Source organism: Gobio gobio (genome assembly GCF_949357685.1).
Source record: "Gobio gobio genome assembly, chromosome: 8".
NCBI lineage: Eukaryota > Metazoa > Chordata > Actinopteri > Cypriniformes > Gobionidae > Gobio > Gobio gobio.
This window is the reverse complement of record NC_137114.1, coordinates 43,890,802-43,918,085: the sequence shown is the minus strand read 5'-3', so window position 1 is coordinate 43,918,085 and position 27,284 is coordinate 43,890,802. Positions and strand designations below refer to the sequence as shown.

General features: G+C 41.7%; 2 protein-coding genes across 3 annotated transcripts; both read left to right on the top strand.

Annotated features, from left to right (window-relative positions):
- Nucleotides 1–2,284: 2,284 nt before the first annotated feature.
- LOC307130873 (E3 ubiquitin/ISG15 ligase TRIM25-like) lies at nucleotides 2,285–5,934 on the top strand. Its single transcript, XM_079824138.1, has 7 exons — nucleotides 2,285–2,406; nucleotides 2,940–3,554; nucleotides 3,707–3,802; nucleotides 4,140–4,373; nucleotides 4,503–4,653; nucleotides 4,751–4,810; nucleotides 4,941–5,934. Exons 2-7 carry the CDS (start codon nucleotides 2,997–2,999, stop codon nucleotides 5,468–5,470), a joined length of 1,629 nt encoding a protein of 542 aa, XP_079680264.1. The 5' UTR covers nucleotides 2,285–2,406; nucleotides 2,940–2,996; the 3' UTR covers nucleotides 5,471–5,934.
- A 2,404-nt stretch (nucleotides 5,935–8,338) lies between these two features.
- LOC307130872 (E3 ubiquitin/ISG15 ligase TRIM25-like) lies at nucleotides 8,339–25,702 on the top strand. Of its 2 annotated transcripts, XM_079824137.1 has the most exons (8): nucleotides 8,339–8,484; nucleotides 19,641–19,697; nucleotides 20,758–21,375; nucleotides 21,865–21,960; nucleotides 23,767–24,000; nucleotides 24,155–24,305; nucleotides 24,437–24,496; nucleotides 24,658–25,702. In XM_079824137.1, exons 3-8 carry the CDS (start codon nucleotides 20,815–20,817, stop codon nucleotides 25,188–25,190), a joined length of 1,635 nt encoding a protein of 544 aa, XP_079680263.1. In that variant the 5' UTR covers nucleotides 8,339–8,484; nucleotides 19,641–19,697; nucleotides 20,758–20,814; the 3' UTR covers nucleotides 25,191–25,702. The 2 variants fall into 2 exon arrangements, with proteins under 2 accessions (XP_079680263.1, XP_079680262.1); XM_079824136.1 differs by lacking the exon at nucleotides 19,641–19,697.
- The last annotated feature ends 1,582 nt before the right edge of the window (nucleotides 25,703–27,284 follow it).

The window sequence follows — 27,284 nt, the reverse complement described above, 5'->3', positions numbered from 1 at the left end:
CTCCGTCCATGCAATAAATGCACATCCTTGAATGAGCGTGCATTTCTAGCGTATTTACTTGAACTTCTTATAATATCTATGGTTTGACCCATTTCAGATGCGGCCAAAATCAGAAAATGAATGGACTGAATAAAGCTCAACAAGCCTGACGTGGGATGCCGCGCTGACTGACATGCGCATATGAATCACTGTCACACGCAGTCTCACGCATAGAGAAATAGGCTATTGCAAGTTACTGCATAATACATTTTTAACAAGCAGAATAATAAAGCATCACGATACACATTTTTAGCTATGTCTTTTAACTATTCACTATTTTGAAGGACAAAAACATGAACTTTAACTATTGTCTTTACATCGTCAAGTCAGCTGTCACTTTACTTTTCCGCGAGACCCTGGTGAGGCTCGAGGCCCTGTGCGGTCGCACACTTGGCACAGCCCTTGCGATGGTACTGCCTGTCTTCATGATCTGATCTTTGTGTCTCTGGCAGAGTTCAGCATTAGAGACCATGGAGGACATTGAGAAGGTCTTCACTGAGCTCATCTGCTCTCTTGAGAAGAAACGCTCTGAGATTAAAGAGCAGATCAGAGCTCAGGAGAAGACTGAGATAGATCGAGCAGAGGAACTTCACAAACATCTGGATCAAGAGCTGACAGAACTCAGAAAAAGACAAGCAGAGATTGACAAACTTCTGATCACTGATGATCAGATCCAGAATCCTTGAATATTTTGATGTATGTTATTTTGTCATTCATACTCTTAAACCAACAATTTAACCGACACTTGTTTTGTATTTTCTCTTCAGTGTCAAACGTTAATGTTACAAAGCCTCCAGAACCAAAGACTGATTTTTTACAGTGTAAGTTGAACTGTGGTTACTTCAAGGCAAATCATTCATTGATAAGTATCAGTGGACGATCTGTTACAATGTGACCATTTTGGAACCAAAGTTTACTCAATTACCAAGTTTGTTCAATATTTGTTTTTTGTCCATTCCTCCTCACCTGGATCTAAACACTGCTCATAAAAACCTCAAACTGTCAGAAGACAACAGAAAAGTATCATATTCAGATAAAGTTGATGAATATCCTGATCATCTTGTGTCGAGACGGTTTGTCCGGTCGCTGTTACTGGGAGGTCGAGTGCAGTGGGAGTGACTGTGCTGTTGCAGTTTGTTACAAGAGAATTAGACGTAAAGGAAACCGCAATGACTGTAGACTTGGCTACAACAAAATATCCTGGAGATTGGGCTGTTATCTGCAGAATTTCTCTGAACCCTTATACCCTGCTTTTGGGGTTGGAGAAGGTTCATCTGTCAGGATCATAGAGCAGAGGAGAGTTCAGACAAGCAAGAAATAAATATAATTGATCATTGATATAATATAAGTTTTAAGTTGCTAAATTGCTGAAATGTGTATGGATTTAAATAAAAAATGTAATTTGTAGTTTTGACGAATGAAAGGCATAACATTTATTAAACACCATCAATGAATATACAACACCCATTTAAGACACTGACAAGTTGGATATAGTAAATAAATATACAGTGTATTGTGTAATCTTGCCATCTGTAAGTGTTCATCTTCAGTAAGGTTTCTTTACTGCAGCTCATAGTAATCCATGTCTGAATCCATGATGCAGTCGTTGATCAAATGTTTTATGTGTCTCATGTAACATGTTATATTACATTTATTAAATGCAGCCTCTATTTTGTTCTGTTGTGTTGCTACCTGCTATAGATCTTTCTTTGCAAACAGTTTCTTCAGTTGACTTCAGGATGATTTTTAGCCTGTTTCATTATTACAGTATCTGATGGTAAGAAACAGCGTTTTTGAAAACACTTTAAAGATGCACATTTTAAAAAATATCCTCTTCTCCTGTCAGAAGCAATGTCTCTTTAAAAGACTCATCTTTATATTTGTTTTTCTAAGGTTAAATGCATATTAGTAATGTAATGTGTTAATATGATAATGATAAAATTAAATGAAATTGTGCATTAGTGTTAATAACCTACACAGTGATCTTTTGATTAATTTCAAAATGGAAATTTTGCTGTTTTAGGAAACTTTGTCTTAATCTGTGATTCTGTTACTATTATGAGATTCCTTCAGCTAAAATTACAGGCTAAAAAAATAAAAAGTTTAGTAAGTTGAATGTTCAGCAGTCGATCATATGGGGAAAATAAACATTTTATTTATTTTTCATTTTCTCTCTCTTCTTAGAGACAGAAAACACGCCCATTTTGTTTACGTGCTAAGAACCAGGAAGTATTTAAATTCAAGAGAAATGAAACTTATTTCTCCACTACACACTCTAGTGATCCAGCCTCTGTAATAAATCCACACCGCTGTTCTTCGTGTCAAAAGCTGGAAAGCAAATCATATTTGAGTTGTATTTCTGTCGAGGTAAGGACTTTATAAGATCTACAGTTCATGACTTTATTATGTTTTCTGCTTTTAAAAAGAAAATCGCGTCTAATTATGTATTTGTGTTTCTACTTCTGTAAACTTGTAACAGGCCTGGTGAAACTAAATGTTGCTTTGTACTTCATTGCTAAACAAATTTTTTTTATTTTTATTGTCTAATGAAAAAAAGTACTATTGAATTAAAATACTTGATTACATTCCTCAAAACTATACTTTCTACTCTTTACGATTTCGATGATTCTTTAAAAATGCAAACCTATTTCTGTGGTGATCATGAAGTCTATTCTGGACTAAAAACAAGTTAAACTCTATTGACATTATTATTACAACAGCATTTAAAGCCTGCAGTTTATCAGCATATATTTTGTTCCCCTCAGTTAAAACATTTAAACATTGTTAGGCTTCTCTCAAACTATTTTTTGGTTAGATACTCTGACTTAGTAAAATCTTGACATTATCCATACTTTCACTGAAGCATTTGACAAATAATGTTGCTTTTCTTGGCTAAACAGCCCTTATTACAGGACAGAGACTGAGAATCTGTTGATCTTTGAACACACTGCAAAGAAATGTGTGAATCTGCAGCGAGTCAGTGTGTGGATCAGTTCAGCTGTCCCGTCTGTTTGGATCGGCTGAAGGAGCCGGTGACGATTCCCTGTGGACACAGTTACTGTATGAGCTGTATTACTGACTGCTGGGGCCAGAAGGAGCAGGGGCCGCCGTACCGCTGTCCCCAATGCAGAGAGAGCTTCAGTCAGAGACCTCTACTGAAGAAGAACACTCTGATAGCTGAGATGATGGAGACGCTGCAGAAGACGTCCCTACAAACGGCTGCTGTGGAGTGTGATGTTTGCACTACAGAGAAGAACAGAGCTGTAAAGTCCTGTCTGCAGTGCTTGGCCTCCTTCTGTCAAACTCACCTGCAGCTTCACTATGAATCTCCTGCGTTTATGAAGCACAAACTAGTCCAAGCTTCCAGACACATTCAGGAGAACATTTGCCTCAGTCATGGAAAACTTCTGGAGATTTACTGCCTGGATGATCGTCAATGCATTTGTTGTTTGTGTACTGACAATCATAAAGGACACAGTGTGGTGTCTGTGGATTCAGAATGGACTAGTAAAAAGGTAATATCAACAATAATAAAAATCATGCATAAACTATTTTATTGTGATTTATTATATTGCATATATTTATTGGCTGTAATTTGGATTAACCTTTACCATATTATGTCTATTTTTGCCTATTGTTTTTTTCTTCTTCATGGTAACATCCTCAGAAAGAGTTAAAGGAGATAAATGTGGTGTGTCAGAAGCTGATCCAGGAGCGAGAGAGAGGTCAGCGGGAACTCAGTGAAGCTGTGAAGCTTCTTAAAGTATGTTTCTTAATGTGTTTGTTAGTTTTAAAATTTGTTTGACACACAAAAGTTGATATTTTGAATTTAATAAAGGTAGATGTGACCAATGGGTATTTTTGAGCTCCAAAATAGATTAAAAAAGTGCTATAAAAGTAGTGACATAGATTTCATGGTGTTCTTATTGAAATTTATTGAGCCACTACTTTACTGTCTACCTACATTGTTTGGAACAGATACAGCTTAATTTGACTGCTTGGACAATAAGAGAATTTGACAAAAAAAGAAAAAAAAAGAACTTACATTATTTTGAGTCACAACAATGATCTTCATGATCAGATCTTTGTGTCTCTGACAGAGTTCAGCGCTAGAGACCATGGAGGACATTGAGAAGGTCTTCACTGAGCTCATCTGCTCTCTTGAGAAGAAACGCTCTGAGATTAAAGAGCAGATCAGAGCTCAGGAAAAGACTGAGATAGATCGAGCAGAGGAACTTCACAAACATCTGGATCAAGAGCTGACAGAACTCAGAAAAAGACAAGCAGAGATTGACAAACTTCTGATCACTGAAGATCAGATCCAGTGTCTGAAGGTAATGATGTTAAAATGTTGAAAACCGTCTGTTAAATGAAACACTATTGTGTCATGCTTGTTTTGTGTTCTGGAAAAGATCTGTTCTGGTTCAAAAATGTAATCTGAATTATTATTTGTCTCATTTCAGAGCTGTCAGTCTGTGTATGATTTTCCCACATTTGAAGACGTTCCCATCACTCAACACACTCATCTGTCTTTTAAAGACATTTCAATCTCAGAGTTTAAGGAGGTTTTGGAGGACGTCTGTCAACAGCAAACAGCCAGAATATCTCGAGAGGGTCTGAATGATTTCTTTATTGGAATATAAAATGCGTCATTCATACTATATAGGATTACATATTGACTTTACAATTGTGTTTCTTCTCATGTTTTCAGTGTCAAATGTTCATGTGGCACAGACTCCAGAACCAAAGACTCCAAGTACAGTTTGGCAATGTAAGTTGTTGTTTTTTTTCTTCTTTCTTACAAACACAAGTACATGTTTATCATTTAAAATGCAAAATAAGAATTTTAGAAAAATAATAAAATATTCTATGTGTGTTTGTTTGTGTGCATCCATCCTCAGATTGCTGTCAACTGCAACTGGATCCAAACACTGCACATAAAGAACTCAAACTGTCAGAAGAGAACAGAAAAATATCATATTCAGATAAAGCTCAGCAATATCCTGATCACCCAGAGCGATTTGATGCGTTTTCCAACATCTTGTGTCGAGAGGGTTTGTGCGATCGCTGTTACTGGGATGTCGAGTGCAGTGGGGACAATTGGGCTGTAGCCGTTTGTTACAAAGGAATTGGACGTAAAGGAAACAGTGAAGACTGTAGACTTGGCTACAACAAAAAATCCTGGAGATTGTCCCGCTATCAGCAGAATTTCAGTTTCATACATGATAAAGTCCAAGTCTCAATCCCTGCTGTCCGCTCCTCTAGAATAAGAGTGTATCTGGATCACAGAGCAGGAACTCTGTCTTTCTACAGCGTCTCTCACACAATGACTCCCCTTCACAGAGTCCAGACCACTTTCACTGAACCCTTATACCCTGCTTTTGGGGTTAGTGCAGGTTCATCTGTCAGGATCATAAAAGAGCAGAGTTAAAAATATAATTTATCAGAAAACAGTACAGTTTATTAAAAACTACCTGACTGCATTTGACAGTTAAATTTTCACATCAAACATTCATTTAAATGTAATAGTCCTGAATAAAACATGCATATTTAATACGTAAAAAAATATTTCCTAGTTTGGTTGAGTAAAGTCATGTAGTTTCAATTTTACTGTTTCATAACTACAGTATCTGATGCAGAGAAACAGCCGTGAAACCTTTTCAAAGAGGCAGTTTTAACATAGACCTTCTGTCAGTAGTAGAAATGTTTGTTTCAGATTCATCTTTTTATTTCTTTATATTTCTGCTTTCTTCAGTTTAGTATGTAACTAATGTTGTAATTTTGATTAAAAAAATAGAAAATAAATTGAAGTTGTAGTGCTGTAGTGAAGTTGTTGTAGTGATCTTTTGATGAAAATCTGGCTGTTTTAGAAAATATATTGTCTCCAGAATTCATGATCTGTGTAAGATGGTCTGTGATTGTGTTTCTCCACAGCTGCTGAATGAAAACCTGCTCTTAAGAAACATCACATGTTAAAACAAGAAATGATTTCTGAAAGCTTTGATGCCAATAACGTACAACAAACATGAAATCATCAATGATTTACGTTTAGTTATTTTACACACAGATTGCTGAAAGTGTGTTAGAAGCAGTTCAAACAAAGAAACACATTTCATAAAAATGTCTAATCTTCTAATATTTACACAGTTGGTAGCTCTGTCCTGCTGGAGGCTCTTTTGTCGTGACAGGACCTCACGTACCTGGCAGCCAGGTGTGCGTTAGCTGGGCTTTCTCCTAGCAGGAGTGGGAGTTTGTCCTTATTGGATTTTTGAAGGAAGTCTTTCTGGTGGGTTGTGAAAAGGGGTATAGAAAGTGTCCCTAATGTTTCTATAATTGGGGCAGAATGTCAAGAAGTGTAGCTCTGTTTCCAGCTGATTCTCTGGAAGTGAGGACGCAGTCGCTCTTCCTTCGGCAGCCAGGTCTGTCTGTGTCTGCCTGTCTCTATGCTCAGACTGTGTTCACTGAGTCTGTACATGCTCAGGACTTTCCTCAGTTTAGGGTCACTCATTTTACTCAGGTATCCTGCCAATTCATATTTTCTGTTTAGGGCCAAATAGCATTCAAATTTACTCTGTTTGTCTGTTGCGTCTGTCCAATGTTTGAGGTATTTTTCTTTTTGTGTTTCAATTATTTGGTTTGGTCTGGCTGTGTTTTTATTGTCAGTTTGTGACATCAGCTCTAAGAACAATCGGCCGAGGGCGTTGTTCTCTGGCTTCAGCTCTTGGTAGGTCAGGGCTTTGTGATGGAGGGTCTGTTCATCGCTATTTTTTAAGTGGGCATGGAATTTAATGGCTCTTTTTTTTAATGGTTATCACAAGGGGGTATTGTCCTAATTCTGCTCTACAGGCATTATTTGGGGTTTTGCGCTGAACTCGCAGCAAGATTTTGCACAGCTCTGTCTGCAGAGTCTCCATTGGGTGTTTGTCCCATGTAGAGCCCTTCACTCCCGTACAGCGCGATGGGCTCTATTACTGTTTTCATTCTTTTTAGCCAGATTCTGATTTAGATGTAAATTTCTCTTAATTGCATAAAAAGCTCTCCGTGCCTTTTCTCTCAAGTCGTTAACAGCTTTTTTTTATTATTTCTTCTCTTCACGAGAGGGTTTGTGCGGTCGCTGTTACTAGGAGGTCAAGTGCAGTGGGAACAATTGGGCTGTAACAGTTTGTTATAAAGGAATTGGAAGGAAACATTGATAACTGTAAACTTGGCTTCAACGAAATATCCTGGAGATTGGGCTATTGTATGCTGAATTTCGGTTTTATGCATGATAAAGCAGAGGTCCGTATTCCTGCTGTCTGCTCCTCTAGAATAGGAGTGTATCTGGATCACAGAGCAGGAACTCTGTCCTTCTACAGCGTCTCTGACACAATGACTCTCCTTCACAGAGTCCAGACCACTTTCACTGAACCCTTATACCCTGCTTTTCTAACTGGAGAAGGTTCATCTGTCAGGATCATAAAGCAGAGGAGAGTTCAGACATAATAAACATAAATAAACAGGCCTAGGTATAATTGGTAGCGTTTCAGAATAAATAGCTAAACTTCTGAAACATAAAGGCCTATTTGTTTAAATTTAAATCTAATTTGTAGTTTAATTAACAAATACATAAATTTCTTAAACGCCATCGTAGAATATAAAACACCCATTTAAGATGCTCTCAAATTGGATATAGGAAATAAATAAAGCCTGCATTTCATCATCAGATGCAGTTCATCATCAAGCCACAAAGTGTCAGGGTTCGTTTGGAAAATAATCTGTCGTGGAACCTAGTAAACTGTTTACAGATGTTGATGAGATGTTTTACGCGTCACGTAGGCTATCATTACACCATGCAATAAATGCAGCCTGTATGTATTATTAGCTACATTCCTTCGGATAAAAATACAGACTTATAATTTAGAGAACTGTAACTAACTGAGTTTTTGTCATTTAATTTGTCTATCATTATTCAATTATTTAACTAAATTGTCAAAACATAGCCTACATTTATATGGAATATTTATTATATGGAATTTTATATTAAATCATCAAAAATTATATCAGACATATTTTACATAATCTGCAGGAATCAAATGTCAGCTGTGAAGTTTAGCCCAAGAGCTTTTTACTCCAGTTGAGGCTCATTATCCCAGTGGACAAGTCTGGAACTAAACAATTGTAAATGTGTAAGTTTACTAATATGTTCAATAATATGTAGCAGGCAATCATATGTGTGTAAAATAAACATGTTTCTCTTTCTCTCAGTTTTCTCGTCTCTCTTTTCTTTCGGACAGAACACACGCCCATTTTTTTACGTGCTGAGAACCAGGAAGTATTTAAATTCACGAGAAATGAAACTTATTTCTCAACTACACAAGTGATTTAACCTCTATAATAAATCCACACCGCTGTTCTTCGAGTTAAAAGCTGTAAAGCCAATCATATTTGAGTTGTATTTCTGTCAAGGTAAGGACTTCATAAGATTTAAAGATCGTGACTTTATAATGTTCGTGAAGAAATTGTGTGCGATTATGTATTTGTGTGTACGAGTACTCCTGTAACGTTAAGGCCTGGTGAAACTAAATTTAGCTTGTACTTAATTGCTAAACGAGTGTTTTCGATTTTGTTTAATGAAAACGCAAGTAAGTTGAATTGGAAAGACTCGTCTCGATTATACCTCATACTTTTTACTCTGATTTCAATGATTCTTTTAAAATACAAACCTATTTCTGTGGTGACTAAAAAGACTAGATAGAACTTAAAATCCATTGACTGCGTATTAGAACAGCAGTTGATCAGCAGAGAACAGGGCCCGTATTTATCAAGCATCTGAGAATTACTCACAAGAACACTGCTAAGAATTGACTTAAGAGTAAAACAATTATTGGCTCAAAGCTGTGCTTAAAAGTTAGTTATCGAGCATCTCAGTCGTAATTTAAGAGAAGTGTAGGACTAAATCTTAAGTGTCAGTCTTAGTAGAGTTGATTTAAGACACTGCTGTGCCACAAACGGGGTTTTGGATGATGACATAGTCATGAACCGATCACTGAATAGATTTCCTTATTTAAGAATATTCTCAGATAAATTCACATAGAATGGTGAAATTCCTAAAATGAGTTTACATTCGACACACTTTTGACAATAAATAATTTTCAAGAGAATACATTATAATATACACTTTTGAAATGAAAGATAAACACGTTTTCCACCATGTCTTAATTACATTTTTTTAACTGGTGTGCTGTTAACTGACCTGCCTATATATGGCCTAGATTTTTGGATATAATCAGCCATTATGGATTCTAAAGAAAACCGAACTGGCAGGAGGCGTCAGTTTGGTTTGAAATGTGCTGGGGACAGAAACGCATTCAGAAATGCATTTTCAGAAGTGCTGGGTACAATGATGCATTAATATTTTTCTCTCTTTCGCACAGGTCATGTTTTGAAAGACGATGTCCTGTAGCTTAGGCCTACTAATGTAAATAAATACAAATGTATACAAAAATCATCTGATGATGTCCGACTCGTTTTATGAAGAAGAAAGCCGTAAGTTTTCAAAAAGCATTAGACATATGATATGACCCACTAATCTGCTTCAGTGGGCCTACCATGTTGACAATATGACATGGCCATGACTTGGTTTAATGCACCTAAACAATGATTACCAAATTTCTCTCTCATGTTGCTCCTCATAACCACTGAAAACGGGAAAAAAAATCTAACCCAAGATCAGGCCTCGCTCTTATCCTGCTTATTACATGGCTACCCACCAAATAAATCAATAATTTGACACAAAATATTGATTTAAAAAGGAGTTTTTGATTTAAACACGGTTGTGTTTCCGCTAAAGAAAATAGTCAGTTCTGTCTCTACGGTAAAATAGGCTCTTCCGCTGCCTGTATCAGTGGCAATGCCCATATCACGAAAGTATTGTAATTTATTGATGTAGCCAGCCACGGGTAACAGGTGCCATGGACTGCTCATGTTCGCATCAGTGGCATAACTTTAACCTTGAAATTACGGACCCCGGTGCACAAATATCATAACTATCTATAATAGGCCTACTGTAATATATTGTATGTTATACAGTAATACATATATTCTAGAAATGTATTAAAGAGAAAGACGCTTTCAGCCTTACTCAAAGGCCGCGGAAACGTCTCGGTTACGTATGTAACCCTCGTTCCCTGAGGAGGGAACGGAGACGTAGGTTAGTGACTAACGAATGGGGGTTTCGCTTAGAAGCCAATCATCTTCTTCGTATTCAACAGCGCCCAATGGCAGTGCCAATGCCATGGGCATGCGGAATTTGCATGCGTAACTCCGCCCCACCTCGTGGGTATATCAGGAAGTACGCTGGCAACATCGCATTATGTTACTGCTGCAGGAGCCAAGACTGAACTCCGCGTTCCAGGCAGCACAGCTGACGTGGCAAAGGAAACGTACGTCTCCGTTCCCTCCTCAGGGAACGAGGGTTACATACGTAACCGAGACGTTCCCTTTCGTTCAGTCACTACGACGTACGTTAGTGACTAACGAATGGGGGATCCTATTCAACAACGCCACTCGGCTGTCATCCAGTGCCCTGCGTAAGTGTGAGACCCGCCACTTAAGGCCGTAGGACTCCCACTTAACACAGGATTACCAAGGTACACTGGGAAGCATATCCCAGTGAGGGAATGCCAAGATGCCTACCGTAGGGAGGACTTAGAGAATACACATATGACCCGCTGAGGGTTGCATATGGAAGATCTCTAGGGTACCAGCCGAAGGTGGATTTTTAACCCTAGGGGTGGCAGGGACTTGCCAAGGGAAAGACACCTGCTCACTGAGGAGGCTTACGGTGGGAATACTCGTGTGGGGGTCGCCGGAGGGGAACCATGCACACGGAGCACCTGGCCGGACATGAGGGTCTGGGCTCGAAAGGGCAGACTGAACTGATGTCGGCGTAAGCAGTGCTGGAGGAGCTCAGGGCTCTCGGGGAGCTCACCTGAGGAAAATATCGCACGTATCCAGTCCTTGGAGTGGAATGGCGAGCAAGCGAAGACACCTGAGCCTGGCCCATTACCGGCCACCCGTAGGGGCGAGTACATAGTCGGACACTGGCTCCACTCGGAGATTGTAGAATCTGGCGAATGTGTTGGGTGTCGCCCAGCCTGCAGCTCTGCAGATGTCTGTTAGCGAGGCGCCATGCGCTAGAGCCCAAGAGGAGGCCACACTCCGGGTGGAGTGTGCCCTCACACCAAGGGGACATGGTCGGCCTTGCTGCTGGTATGCCAAAACAATGGTGTCCACTATCCAGTGAGACAACCTCTGCTTTGAGAGAGCGCTTCCCTTCCGCTCTCCACCATAACAGAGAAAGAGCTGGTCTGAGGTCCTGAAACACTGCGTCATGTCTACGTAGGCGCGGAGAGCGCGTACTGGACAGAGCAATGCCAAGGCTGGGTCTGCCTCCTCCAAAGGCAGCGCTTGCAGGTTCACCACCTGATCTCGGAACGGAGTGGTAGGAACCTTGGGCACATATCCGGGCCGGGGTCTCAGGATCACGTGAGAGTTAGCCGGCCCGAACTCAAGGCACGCTTCGTCAACCGAAAATGCTTGCAGGTCCCCGACCCTCTAAAGCGAGGCCAATGCGGTCAGCAGAGCCGTCTTCATAGACAAGAACTTAATCTCGGCCGACCGCAAAGGCTCAAAGGGAGGCCTCTGCAGAGCACTTAAGACTACTGAGAGGTCCCAAGAGGGAACGAGAGGAGAGCGAGGAGGATTCAGTCTCCTCGCCCCCCTCAGGAACCTGATGATCAGGTCGTGCTGACTTACCTTTTTGTCTCCCAGGAGATCGTGGTAGGCAGATATTGCGGCCTTTAAGGGTGGAGGGAGACAGCCTTCGCTCCACCCCCTCCTGGAGAAACGATAGCACGGACCGATCGGGCATTTCCAGGGGTCTTCTGGCGGGAAGAGCACCATGTGACGAAGAGGTTCCACTTCAACGCGTAGAGACGTCGTGTAGACTCAGCTCTAGCGGAAGTGATGGTAGCGACCACCGCAGGTGGAAGGCTACTCAAACCTACCGTGTCCCGTCCAGAAGCCACACGTGGAGCTTCCAGAACGCTGGACGCGGGTGCCAAAAGGTGCCCCGTCTCTGAGTAAGGAGGTCCGGTCTCAGAGGAATAGGCCAGGGAGGGGCTGTCGCAAGGAGTAAGAGTTCTGGTAACCAGGTCTGGCCGTGCCAAAGCGGGGCGACCAAGACGACCTGCTCCTTGTCCTCCCTGATCTTGCACAGTACCCGTGCAAGAAGGCTCACTGGGGGAAACGCATACTTGTGTAGCCCTGACGGCCAGCTGTGCGCCAGTGCATCCGTGCCGAGGGTGCCCTCGGTCAGGGAATAATACAGGGAGCAATGGGAAGAGTCCTGGGAGGCAAACAGATCTACCTGTGCGTCGCCGAACCGTTCCCATATCAGCTGGATCGTCTGGGGGTGGAGTCTCCACTCTCCGGGGAGAGGCTGAAACCGTGAGAGCTCGTCGGCTGCACAGTTCAGGTCTCCAGGGATGTGGACAGCACGAAGGGACCTCAGGCGCTTCTGACTCCACAAAACGAGATGGCGGGCGAGTTGAGACATACGGTGGGAGCGTAGACCGCCCTGGTGGTTGATGTACGCTACTACGGCCGTGTTGTCTGTCCTGACTAGCACATGTTGACCCCTCAGCAACGCTCGGAAGCGGTGCAGGGCGAACCGTACTGCCAGTAACTCGAGGCAATTGACATGCAGAAGGCGCTGGGGTCCTGTCCAGGAGCCCGCGGCTGCTTGTCCATTGCACATGGCACCCCAGCCCATGGATGATGCATCTGTTGTCACAACAACATGCCTGGAAGCTCGTTCTAAGGACACTCCGGTCCGTAGAAAACTGAGGTTCGACCACGGGGTGAGTGTCTGTAAGCAGGCCCGAGTCACTTGTACCCGGAGCGTGCCAGACCGCCATGCCCATCTCGGGACTCGATCGCGTAGCCAGTGCTGAAGCGGTCTCATATGAAGCAATCCGAGCGGCGTTACCGCGGCTGCAGATGCCATATGCCCCAGGAGCCTCTGAAAGTGTTTCAGTGGAACCGCACTCTTGCCCTCGAGTTGTCGAAGGGAAGTCAGCAGAGACTGCGCGCACTCGCTCGAAAGCTGCGCGCACATGGCGACCGAGTCGATATCCATACCGAGAAAAGAGATCCTCTGCGCGGGGCAAAGTTTGCTCTTCTCCCAGTTGACCCGAAGGCCCAGACGGGCTAGGTGATGGAGCACCAAATCTCTGCGTCCGCAAACCTGCTCTCGAGAGTGACCCAGTATGAGCCAGTCGTCGAGGTAGTTCAGGATGCGAACCCCGTGCTGCCGAAGGGGCGCAAGGGCTGCCTCGGCAATCTTCGTAAAGACGCGAGGGGACAGAGATAGCCCGAATGGTAGAACTGCGTACTGATATGCCCGCCCCTCGAAAGCAAACCGTAGGAACGGTCTGTGTCGAGGCAAAATGGAGACATGGAAGTAGGCGTCCTTCAGGTCGATCGCTGCAAACCAATCGTGTGGACGAACGCATTCGAAAAGGCGTTTCGCTGTCAACATCTTGAACGGAAACCGGTGAAGGTAACGGTTCAAGACGCGCAGGTCCAGGATTGGCCGTAGCCCACCGGTCTTTTTGGGTACAATGAAGTACGGGCTGTAAAACCCGCAATTCATCTCGGCTGGAGGGACAGGTTCGATCGCACCCTTCGCCAGTAGGGTGGCAATCTCCGCTCGCATGACGGGGGCGTTGGCCCCGATCATGGTGGAACGGACTCCCCGGAAGCAGGGAGGAACCTGCGCGAACTGAATCGCGTAGCCGCGCCTGACGGTCCGCTCGACCCAGCGGGACAGCCCTGGAAGCTGAAGCCAGACATCCAGAAACTGCACCAGCGGGGTCATACGGTGTACAGACGTACCCCGTGTGGGCTTGCAGCGATGCAGCGTCACCGGCCCGGACATGGGAGGCTGTGGGGCGTCCCGGTGCGGGGGCACGGTTGACAGCTGCGTCCTGACAGAGGAGACCAGGGAAGGACGCACGTTCCACTGGGGTCTGCTCTGCCAGGAGGCTGGCGACAGAGTGGGATGCGAGTGGCGGGACCCGTGGGTGGCGCGCACCGTCATCACCGGACTCTGTGGGCTCAGGGATGGGAGTGTTAATTCTTTCTTTGACCAACATAGGGTGCTGCTGACCCGGGGGCCAGCAGCTGAACAAAGGATTCTCCCCCGGCCCTCCACCGGGGGAAGGAGTGGTCCTGCTACCATCTCCTCGAAAGAATTTCCCATCCCTGAGCCGTCCGTCTCAGGAGCGCCGCTTGGCCTGGCGTTTAGCGGGGCGCGGGGCGGCCTGAGGGGACTTGGACGCCTTCCTACGGCTTCCTCCGCGACCCGGCCCGGGTGAAGGCTGCTGCTTGGACCGGGTGGGAGGGGCGGGAGCCTTAGGAGGGCGTCCTCGGCGTGGAGCAGACTGAGGCGACTGTGCCGGCGGCTGGGTGGAGGCAGCAGCTGGCCGCCGGGGCAGTACATGTTTGATAGCCTCAGTCTGCTTCTGGGCGATTGAGAACTGTTGGGCGAAGTCCTCAACCGCCCCGCCGAAGAGGCCGGCCTGGGATATGGGGGCATCGAGGAACCGGGACCGCTCGGTGTCCCGCATATCGGCCAGGTTCAGCCACAGGTGACGCTCCTGGACCACATTTGTGGACATCACTTGACCCAGGGAGCGTGCGGTCACCTTCGTCGCCCGGAGAGCGAGGTCGGTGGCGGCACGCAGCTCATTTAAGAGCCCCGGATCAACTCCACCCTCGTGCATGTCCTTGAGGATCCTGGCCTGGTAGACCTGGAGGATCGCCATGGCATGCAGCGAAGCGGCAGCCTGCCCCGCGGCTCTGTGCGATTTCGACACCAAGGTTGATGTGAACCGACAGGCTTTGGAGGGGTGCTTAGGATCACCACGCCAGGTTGAAGCGCTCTGAGGACACAGTTGCATCGCAACAGAACGTTCAACTGGAGGGATCCCAGTGTACCCTTTAGCTGCCGCCCCATCGAGGACGGAGAAGGCGGAGGAAGCCACCGAACGGTCGCGGGAAGACAACGGGGACTTCCAGGACCGCGTGAGTTCCTCATGCAGCTCGGGAAAGAAAGGTATTGAGGGCAAGGACTGACGGGTGTCAGCGCGAGCCCCCAAAAACCAATCGTCGAGCCTTGAGCGTTCGGGACAGGGTGGAGGGTTCCACTCGATCCCTAAGCTCGCGGCTGCCCGAGACAACATGGCTGTCAGCTCTGGATCTGACTCGGGCAATGCTGGCACGCCCGAGGGCGGCAGCACAGCCGAGTCATCATCTCCAGAGGACTCGAGCCCACCTTGTGATGCGGTGATCGACATCGCATCCTCCTCCGGAGCGCCAAACGAGATGCGCGGGGGGGCCGGAGCCGGCCCCGCGATCTGCATCTGAACGCTCGCGGGTTGCAATGTGCAAGACGGGGGTGTGGCCCGAGGCATGAGCGTCGGGGCTTTGTTCCACACCGTAACCGTCAAGTCACCCTGACCACCAGCCGAAGTACTGGGCCTCTGGGACTAGGGTTGGGTACCGAAATCCGGTTCCAATATGGCACCGGTACTTATATAACCGGTATGTACCGGACCGAATCAGAACGCAGTTTTCGGTTCCTCATTTCGGTGCCAAAATTCAAACGTGCTTTCGCGCTTTGGCTGAGCCAGAGACAGACGCTCAGCGCTGGTCACATCACAACTCATGACAACTATTCAGTGTTTTCAACGACATCATGTTTATTTCAGGTTTCAGACATTTAAATGTTCATAAGTACTAGCAAAAAACACACACTGATGTCTATGAAAGCGGCAATGACAATCCTTTCAGGCGGTTATAATTTGACTAACGTTACGTGTTTTATTCACATCAGATAAATGCACATTATATAGTAACTCTATAGTTTACTCTATTCTTCTTCCAGTTCACTGGTCACTTACTTTCATGTATTTTGTAAGACGAGAATGAACTCAAGTGTTGTAAATCCGACAGATCCGATTCTGAGGCGCAAACTAACATGGCGCCGCCCATTGCGCTTTATAGATCAACTAACACACATTGACTCACACATTTGAACATCAGATAGTTCGTGACACAGTTAAGAAGTTTGTGAATATTTTGAATAAAAAGAAAAAACGAAATAAACCCGATACAGCTGAGCTGTCAGCGCTATTGCGGCTGCTGTGTCATGTGAGAAACATGACGCGTCGTCATGGAAACATTAAGGCGATGCGTTCTAAAATATTTAGCCAGAGAAAATTATCATATTTCAAAATAAAGCTGAAGCTCGAAGCTGGTTTGTAGCAGAGCAAGAATACAGACGACTGCTGTTATTACTGTAACTGTTTAGAGTTATATTAGGCTTGTTGTAGTTGGGTGGCTTAGGTTTTACTGTGAATTTGTAAATATGTCAATTATAATTTGTAAATAAGTAAATTGTGTTTTGTATTTATTTATATTCATACATTTAAGTATACATTAAACTTTTAATAAATGGTTCAATTTAAATAATAAATAAATAAATAAATAAATAAATAAATAAATAAATAAATAAATAAATAAATAAATAAATAAATAAATAAATAAATAAATAAATAAAAAGCCATTTAATGTCATCCACCTCGTTTGGTGGCCTTTAAAAAAAAAAAAAGTATCGGTTCAGGCACCGTTTAGGCACCGGAACCGTTTTAAAAGTATCGGTTTGGCACCGGAATCGAAAAAAACCCAAACGATACCCAACCCTATCTGGGACTCAGTAGATCGGGGTGTGGTAGAGGGGACTCTCACTTCAGTACGAAGGTCATGGAGTCTTGACCGCAACACTGCGATGGTCATGTTCCCACAGTGAGAACATGACTCATCCACGAACGCTGTCTGAGCATGCTGAAAGCCCAAACATACCAGACAGTGTTCGTGCCCATCAGAGGAGGAAAGCAACCGACCACACCCAGAAGTACACGGACGAGACATCCTGAAAAGGACGCGTCACGTGTAAGCTCTTTTATGAGAGGAAAGCCTCGCAGAGAACGCCGAAGCGCCCAGGGACCACACACCAGCTGTCTAGCGGACCACTGCGCAGATCAGCAGGCAGGCAGTATGATGATCACTGGAACGCGCCGTAACACCAACGCCTCTGGAAAGCTGCTCGTCTCGAAAAGCTGTCGAAGACTCAGATCAGGCTTGTAGGAGTGAAGAGATCCTCTTGGCTCCAAAGCAGAAACATAATGCGATGTTGCCAGCGTACTTCCTGATATACCCACGAGGTGGGGCGGAGTTACGCATGCAAATTCCGCATGCCCATGGCATTGGCACTGCCATTGGGCGCTGTTGAATACGAAGAAGATGATTGGCTTCTAAGCGAAACCCCCATTCGTTAGTCACTAACGTACGTCGTAGTGACTGAACGAAAGGGAACTCTCCAGACATATTGCCCGTCTTAGCCTATCTTACTCATGCCGACGAAAGCGCCCGCAAATTCTTTAATATTTTTCATTTTTGCACTTTGTTATTTTGGCTCTGAATTTCGTTTGTTGGAAATATGAACTGAATTTAGAAATTAAATTTGAAATGAAAAACTTTGCATTTAATAAACAAAATAAATTTTTGAAGCGTTTGGAGTGGAGTAGCCTATATCCATGCAAAACGTAGCCTATTTAGATTCATAGTTAGGCTATATGTTTAAATATTAGCCTATTATATTATTGTTTTAATTTCATATGTTGATGATGAAACGTGAGCAGCATGAGTAAGAGGCTATAAGACGCGCAATATGTCTGGAGACATGGAGTGGGGTCAGACATGATTTTTATTGAGTGTTGTTTTGCAGAAATCATTTCTTTAAAGTGAATTTCGTTTTCTATAAATTGTATTTTAATTTTGATCAAGGTTTCATAAACAAATTGCCTGTATATTTAATACATAAGAAGCAAAATAAGAACGCCGGGAATGGATTGACGTGCGTAACAAACCCACTGACCTGTTTCCGCAGCGTTTGAGTAAGGCTGAAAGCGTCTTTCTTTTTAATACATTTCTTGAATGTCTTAATTACAGTAGGCCTATAGATAGTTATGATATTTGTGGCTGCTCAATACATTACAACAATTTCATGCTATGGGCACTGCCACTGATACAGGCAGCGGAAGAACCTATTTTACGGAGCTTGCTTCTGCTTTTCAAAAAAGTGTGACAAAGGCATGGGCTAAATAAATTATCTAATGTGGATACAGACATATATACATACATCACTATACAACACATGCCCTTATTAGGAGAAAATATAGGCTATGTCTTTTAACGAGAAAAATATTTCGTTTTAACGAGTAAAATATGTCGTTTTAACGACATACGATCTCGTTATTACTAGAAAATTATGTAGTATTTACGACATAAGATCTCGTTATTACGACATAATTGAGTGGAGAAAAAAAATATGTATGCGTCAGTGTAAAATTGAACTGGTTTTCAAAAAAAAAGTGGTGGGTGCAAAATGACTCATGACGAAATCTGGTGGGTACGCAAAGGCAAGTTCAGCCCAACATTAACCAAGGCTGACAAAGATGATGCCTGCTCTGTCCAAACGATACAGTTTGATTAACTGCTGCTCATTGTCAAACATTTCAAAAACATTGTTCCTCTTCTAAAAAGATTTGCGCACGTCTCTGTCCTAACCACATGAGAGACCTCTCGTGCTGTCTTCACCCAAAAATGAAAATTTTGTCATTAACCCTCAGAGCCCGACGGCATCGCCCACGACGTCACACGGCACCTCCGATAAATATCTATATTATTTAATGAAACTTTTATCGATTTTCTTACCGTTTTTTCCAGCAGAAAGCTAACGAGCTAGCCATCACGGGGGTGTCTTTGGTGTCTTTGTAGCCTTTACAGAAGGTTTTCTATCCAGCCTGGAACATGTGCATCTTTTTTGAGTTGTTCAGCAATAAATCAAAACGCTTACATCCAAGATATATCCACTTGATGTCCATAATTTATAAATTTTCCGTCATTTTTGCCGCTAGCGCGATGCTAGCTGCCATTTTGGATGAGGGTTTGACCAATGACAGGCTGATCCGTCATCCACGTTGGTGTGCGTCATTACGCATGAACCACAGCTCTATTATTGTTGATAGAGAGACGCACGGCTAGTGTTGAGGAGAGAGAGAGAGAGAGAGACGCGCTGCAGTTTTTAGTAGTTTTGTGGAGAAAGTTTGAGGAAAAAGTTTGAGGAGAAAGTTTGAGGAGAAGTTCCTGATAGGAACTGTTTTGAGGCTTGGCACCAGTAAATATCCAAAATCCAAAGAGGCCAAAAGCGCCTGGACTTTTTTTGGAAAAATTTAAATAGTTTTGGTTCTGTATAAGTTATCATGTTTATTCCTGAGTTCCAGGACTCCAAAGACTTGAACAAACTGTTTTCCCGAGGAAATATGCTTAGCTTTTATTTATTTGTGTGTGTTTTCAATAAATATTTGAGTGATTCAATTTCCGTTTTATGTTTTCATTTGTCTTTATGGTCCCATAACTTATTTTACATTCAGGTGACATCAATGCAACACAAATATACTGACAGTGCAACTTGTCTTGAAAAAAAAGAGGTGTGTCAATTGTCTGTGCACAACAGGGTTAATGTTTTACAAGCTTTTTTAGTAAATAACACCAGGCGGAAAATTAATTGTAAAAATACCCTTATGTCTTAAAGGGTTAATTACTTATCCTCATGTCGTTCGACACCCGTAAGACCTCCGTTCATCTTCGGAACACAAATGAAGATATTTTAGTTGAAATCCGATCGCTCAGAAAGGCCTCCATTGGCACAATGCACTTTACACTCTCAAGACCCATAAAAGGTACTAAAGACGTCGTTACAAAGTCCATCTCACTACAGTGGTTCTACAATAACTTTATAAAGTGACGAGAATAGTTTTTGTGCGCAAAAAAACCCTAAATAACGACTTATATCATGATGACCGATTTCAAAACAAGGCATCATGAAGCTTCGAAGCGTTATGAATCAGTGAGTCGATTCAGCGGTTTGAATCGCCAAAGTCACGTATTTCAGCAGTTTGACACGGGATCCGAATCATGAATCGACTCGCTGATTCATAACGCTTTGAAGCTTCATGATGCATTATTTTGAAATCAGTCATCACTATATAAGTCGTTATTCAGGTTTTTTTTGCGCACAAAAACTATTCTCGTCGCTTTATAAAGTTATTGTAGAACCACTGTAGTGAGATGGACTTTGTAACGACGTCTTTAGTACCTTTTATGGGTCTCGAGAGTGAACCGTGCCATTGTGCCAATGGAGGCCTTTCTGAGCGATCGGATTTCAACTAAAATATCTTCCTTTGTGTTCCAAAGATGACCGGAGGTCTTACGGGTGTCGAACGACATGAGGGTAAGTAATTAATCACAGAATTTTCATTTTTGGGTGAACTAACCCTTTAAGACTAAAATGGCACTTTGAGAAGCTTGATAAATACGGACCCTGATCTTTAACCCCTCAGTTAAAAAAATTAAACAATGTGATTATAAGATTGTGATTATAGGCTTCTTTCAAATAAATGTTTTGTTTTGAGCTTTGTAAAATCTTGACAATATCTATGCTTTCACTGAAGCATTTGACAAATAATGTTGCTTTTCTTGGCTAAACAGCCCTTATTACAGGACAGAGACTGAGAATCTGTTGATCTTTGAACACACTGCAAAGAAATGTCTGAATCTGCAGCGAGTCAGTGTGTGGATCAGTTCAGCTGTCCCGTCTGTTTGGATCGGCTGAAGGAGCCGGTGACGATTCCCTGTGGACACAGTTACTGTATGAGCTGTATTACTGACTGCTGGGGCCAGAAGGAGCAGGGGCCGCCGTACCGCTGTCCCCAATGCAGAGAGAGCTTCAGTCAGAGACCTCTACTGAAGAAGAACACTCTGATAGCTGAGATGATGGAGACGCTGCAGAAGACGTCCCTACAAACGGCTGCTGTGGAGTGTGATGTTTGCACTACAGAGAAGAACAGAGCTGTAAAGTCCTGTCTGCAGTGCTTGGCCTCCTTCTGTCAAACTCACCTGCAGCCTCACTATGAATCTCCTGCGTTTATGAAGCACAAACTAGTCCAAGCTTCCAGACACATTCAGGAGAACATTTGCCTCAGTCATGGGAAACTTCTGGAGATTTACTGCCAGGATGATCATCAATGCATTTGTTACTTGTGTATGATTGATGGTCATAAAAACCACAACATGGTGACTGTGGATTCAGAATGGACTAGTAAAAAGGTAATCAGTGCTTGTATAATTTCTGGAAGTTGTCATTTTTTCTTCAGTGGCAGTGTCGGCGCTAAAATGCATGTTAAGAAAAAAAAAATTATGCATTTTTAAAAACATGCCACAACATCCTGCCATTTTTTCATTTTCAAATTAAATAAAATACGATACATTCAGGATATTGAAGTTTTTGGATACACTTTTTGATACACAAAAAACACCACCTTTGAACTGTTAAGCTCCCACTTAAGACCCTCAAGAACAAAAATCATGGACCCACCACTGTTGAGTTGATAATATTAGTCAAAAAAATGTATTTAGTTAAAATGTTTTTATTAGTAACTTAAATTACGAAGTAGAAAATACAAGGCTATCTACCATACTTCCTTCTTACTTCATTATGACTGAAAACATTTGTATTTGATATTTAACGAGATGAGATTGGCAATGTGTATTTTTCTACTTTTATTATATAATGATTTTGTATGTTACCATCCTCAGGAAGAGTTAAAGGAGATAAAGGTGGCGTGTCAGAAGCTGATCCAGGAGCGAGAGAGAGGTCAGCGGGAACTCAGTGAAGCTGTGAAGTCTTTTAAAGTGAGTATCAGAAGATGCCAGTGATGTTTACAGCAGGGCCGTAACCACCATAGACATTGAGGGGAACAAGTCTCCCCCCATAATTAGAAATGCAGGGTTCCCACTCGTCCTGGAAAACCTTGAAAACCTGGAAAATTGATGACAAATTTTCCAGTCCTGGAAAATTAGAGGAAATGTAAAATGTCCTGGAAAATCTTGTTGTTGTCTGGGAAAATTCTTTAAAAAAAAAGTGATTTCTTTAGCCGAGTATAAAGAGTTTATCGCTGGCCCAAACAATTAGCACTAGTTGCAGAAAGCACATGTTCAGGAATGCTGAGTTTGATACGGACGAGTAGTATTTTGAATGATGATGTTTAGTCTTGCTAATGCTATAACTGCTCAAATGTATGCAGTGAATGTTAACTCGTAAGCACGAGTTTGTGTGTTGTAAAGTCAGAATTGCAAGATATAGTCAGAATTGCGTGATATAAACTCGCAATTTTGACTTTTTTGCACAGTTGCGAGTTTATATCTTGTAATTCTGACTTCTTTTCTCAGAATTGTGAGATCTAAACTGAGTTATAAAGTCCAATTCTGAGGAAAAAAAGAATTGCGACAATTTTCGCATTTATATCACAAATATGTAAACTCATAATTGCGAGAGAGTCAGAATAGCGAGATAAAGTCACAATTACCCTTTCTTTCTATTCTGTGGTGTAAACAAGCTTCCATAGTCATAATGTATGATTAAGAGCTCATATTGAAAAATGCTGGATTGTTAAGTAATGGCAATAAACTGTACGCTTTTAAAGACTTAGAAAGCAATATTTGGCATGATTCTTGTCTTTTATTCCCGCCGTAGTAAAATTGAAAATGTCCTGGAAAAGTACTGGAAAATGGTTGCTTGAAAAGAGTGGGAACCCTGGAAATGGCCAAATTGTCCCCCCCAATATTTGAAATGCTTGCACTGCTCTGCTGCACTTCATTATACTGCGTTCTGCATGTTGTTGTTAGGATGACAAAAAGGTTTAAAAGTTATATTTTAGTCTGGTTTGCCTCAGTGGTCTAACAGCGCTCGTCAGAGTCAAAATGACTGAGATGGCCAATAAAATCAAAGGGGTTTATGTTCTCTTTTGGCTCGTGCAGAGTCTTCACACACAGATGAGCGCGTCAATCTATTGCTTAATGCCGTTGCGGAGAGAGACTCTATTCTTTCCGGTTAAATCACAAAACTAAATGCACACAAACGTGTCCCTGCTCTTAATATACAATCATTGATGAACATCTTTGATTTTAATGAAGAAGAACAAAAAACTGTATGAAAGTGGATTAGAGCCCGGAACCTTTGACACACTGTTTACAAAAGTTCTACCACCAGACCACTTGGGAATTTGAATGTAACCAGCAGATCTATGCATTTATTCACTCAGAATCTCGGGAATAATAATATATGTGACGCAAACTAAGGCAAATATTGTTTGCAAATGGTCCCAAAAGGATTATTTCCCAACTAGAATTAGACCTAGAATTTCGTTCACTGTTCCGTTTCTTTATGCTTTATAAAAATGAATAAAAAGTTGGTCCCCCACAATGTTCAAGACTAAAAGACTTCAAGGTTACGGCCTTGGTTTACAGTGCTTCTAACAGTGATGGATTATTACTGAATCATACAGAGAATCTGAAACGACATCTGGAGCGGAAAAACAAAGACGGAAAAGATGCTTGTATGTAGTTTTTCTGCATGCAAAAGTTGCTGTTTTTTTCCCAGGATTTCATTGAAATTGTTCACATAAACACAGTATTTAGGCTGGTGATCCTGTCCAACAGAGTTCAGCGCTAGAGACCATGGAGGACCTTGAGAAGGTCTTCACTGAGCTCATCTGCTCTCTTGAGAAGAAACGCTCTGAGATTAAAGAGCAGATCAGAGCTCAGGAGAAGACTGAGATAGATCGAGCAGAGGAACTTCACAAACATCTGGATCAAGAGCTGACAGAACTCAGAAAAAGACAAGCAGAGATTGACAAACTTCTGATTACTGAAGATCAGATCCAGTGTCTGAAGGTAATATAAGTTATTATTTTTTATCAAATCTGTGTGTGAACCTTCCACATTACACATCCCAAAATGTCACCATGGATACTTGCTCTTATTGAGTGGAAAAAGTGTTCCATGCTTCACAAATGAAGTCTGAATTATTATATTTGTCTCATTTCAGAGCTGCCAGTCTGTGTGTGTTTTACCCACATTTGAAGACGTTCCCATCACTCAACACACTCATCTGTATTTTAAAGACATTTCAATCTCAACATTCAGAGAGGTTTTGGAGGACGTCTGTAAACAGCAAACAGCTAAAATATCACAAGAAGGTCTTAAAGTTACTATTTTGTCATTCATACTAGATTAAATTCAAAAAAAGAAAAAAACAGTAAATTGTTTCTTTTCCGATCAATCATATCAAGCATCAATAATGATTGATTGTTTCGTTTTGGTTCCTCAGTGTCAAATGTCTATGTTGCAGAGCCTCCAGAACCTAAAACAGCAAATGAATTTTTGAAATGTAAGTAAACGTATTTTTTTCTGAATCAATAACATTGATAAATTGATAAATACAGACCGTCCCAGAAGAGAGGGAGGACTCCCTATTAATACCCATGGTTTTGAAATACTCAATAAGCACACATTATTCAATATATATTTGTTTCTATCCATCCTCCTCAGATTTCTGTCAACTGCAACTGGATCCAAACACTGCAAATAAAAAACTCAAACTGTTAGAAGACAACAGAAAAGCATTACATTCAGATGAAGTCCAGCAATATCCTGATCACCCAGAACGATTTGAGTTTCCCTACATCTTGTGTCGAGAGGGTTTGTCCGGTCGCTGTTACTGGGAGGTCGAGTGCAGTGGGGACAATTGGGCTGTAGCAGTTTGTTACAAAGGAACTGGACGTAAAGGAAACATTGATGACTGTAGACTTGGCTCCAACAAAAAATCCTGGAGATTCGGCTACTACCAACAGAGTATATTTTTCATGCATGACAACAAGCGAGTCTCAATCCCTGCTGTCTGCTCCTCTAGAATAGGAGTGTATCTGGATCACAGAGCAGGAACTCTGTCCTTCTACAGCGTCTCTGACACAATGACTCTCCTTCACAGAGTCCAGACCACTTTCACTGAACCCTTATACCCTGCTTTTCGAATTGATACTGGTTCATCCGTCAGGATCATAAAGAAGGGGATTAAAAGCTAAATTGACAAATGTGACCCTGGACCACAAAACCAGTCATAAGTCGCACGGGTATATTTGTGGCAATGGCAACAATACATTGTATGGGTCAAAAACATTTTTTATAAAAAAACTTTTATGCCACAAATCATTAGGATATTAAGTAAATATAATGTTCCATTAAGATATTTAGTCAATTTCATACTGTAAATGTATAAAAAAAATTATTAGTAGTAATATTATGCATTGCTCAAGTGATGAAAAAATATATAGCCTGATTCTCTAATATGTTGCTGGCCGGATCTGTATTTGTAGCAGTTAATAATTTAGGCTAATTAAAGAAGAATCCGGATTATCAGTCAACCAAAAGTTTGGAAGCATATATATTGGAGCTTGCCTGGATGTCCTTTTGTTGCAGTTTTCTGTTGACTATATACTTTACATGTAAGAATTGCATAAAAATGGACATGCAAATGTGAATTTTCTGTTTACATGTAACGCATTGCTACGAAAATAAAAGTACCGTGTTACATGCGATTTTTTTTCTGTGAGTATTCTTTTTCTGTGTACTGCAGTATTGAATTTTTCCTAGTAACCTTTTACCTACTGTTGAAATCTGCATATAAAAAACTCAGTGTGATACACAATAACTTTCACCTAGAAGATCATTTTTGTATTATATAGTAATTAGTCAAGTCTATCAATAGTAAAACAAAATTACAATTTATAGATAACTAACATTTCCATGGTTGACTGTCATGGGGAAAAAAACCATCTAAATATTATGACAAGTGTGGCTCACACAATGACAAAAACTTTTCATTTTGGTGGCACTGAAAATTACTATTATGTTTTGAAGCATGAATGAAATGATTCTGACAGTAAAAATAAAAACACTCAGGAGACAGACAGTTGTGCTTACATGTTATATTATTAAATTAATTTTGAAACTAAAAAGAAAGCTAACATAGACATTTAAGCATTTAGCAGACGTTTTTTTCCAAAGTGACTTATAGAGGAACATGAGAAATTCATCACAGAGCCAAAAATTCTAGTGTACAATGTTGTGTTTCTTAACACGATAGATTAGAAAGAGATCCTCTTCTTTTTATAGAGATCCACTCTTTACACAATATGAATGAATATTCAAAAGTGATGAATTAGGCGTTTGTCTTCTTCTGCAGAGGTGGTGTTTCACCACACTCTGACGATCACAGCCTGACACATTCTTAAATCGATCGTTTTCTGGGCCTGGTGTCAATAAAAGCTTTTCTTTGACAAACAAGGAAGTTTTCAGCTCCGAAACTTACAGGATATTCGTATATGATGATGAACTTTTATATATCAAAGGCTGAATGAAAAGTTGATTTCTCAATTCATGACCCCTTTAAGATTACTTTATTTCTCCTTATGGAAATTTGTCTTGGACATACAGGCTGCTGTATAAAAATATGAAAAATTATAGTGCATGAGCAAACACAGAAACAAGTGCAGACATAAGTGCATTCAGTACTTACAATTCCGCCCCTCATTCCACCCCCACCTTATGTACTGAATTAAGAAGATTCACTGATAAAGGAATGAAAGAGTTTTTATATCTATTCAGGTATCTTTTCCTGTATTTAATTGGAACCCTATAGTGTCTATCCGATGGGAGCAGTTCGTACTCTGAGTGCGGGACATGGGAGGGGTCCACTATAATTTTTCTAGCCTGTCTACCATGGTCTTCTCAAAAAGAATTTGGAGGGAGGGAAACTCCATATTATATTAACTAAATAGAAGCTTATCAAGATTAATAACTATAATAATTCCTCTAGAAATGTACTATAGGTCATTTACAGTACAAATAATGTACATTTCCACCACAATCTGGAAGACAATCTTATTACAGGTTTACATCTGGAAGACTTATTTTTTAGAGTGTTTGCTCATCTGCAATACGTCTATTGGATGTTTCCTGTCAGATGTCAAATAGACGTTTAAACAATGTCTTTAAGATGTTTATGATTTAGAATGTATGTAAAACGGACATCTTAAAGACATCTATCAGATGTTTGTAAACAGCAGATGCTTTCCAGATTAAGTGATCTTTAACAGACATCTTGCAGACGTACGTGT

Excerpts from the sequence above, each read along its gene's own strand:
- LOC307130873 (XM_079824138.1), top strand. The coding sequence starts at position 2,997 with ATGTGTGAATCTGCAGCGAGTCAGTGTGTGGATCAGTTCAGCTGTCCC. Across the intron at positions 3,803-4,139 it reads AAGCTGTGAAGCTTCTTAAA|AGTTCAGCGCTAGAGACCAT; the intron begins GTATGTTTCTTA and ends TGTCTCTGACAG. Across the intron at positions 4,811-4,940 it reads TCCAAGTACAGTTTGGCAAT|ATTGCTGTCAACTGCAACTG; the intron begins GTAAGTTGTTGT and ends ATCCATCCTCAG.
- LOC307130872 (XM_079824136.1), top strand. The coding sequence starts at position 20,815 with ATGTCTGAATCTGCAGCGAGTCAGTGTGTGGATCAGTTCAGCTGTCCC. Across the intron at positions 21,376-21,864 it reads CAGAATGGACTAGTAAAAAG|GAAGAGTTAAAGGAGATAAA; the intron begins GTAATCAGTGCT and ends TACCATCCTCAG. Across the intron at positions 24,306-24,436 it reads AGCTAAAATATCACAAGAAG|TGTCAAATGTCTATGTTGCA; the intron begins GTCTTAAAGTTA and ends TTGGTTCCTCAG.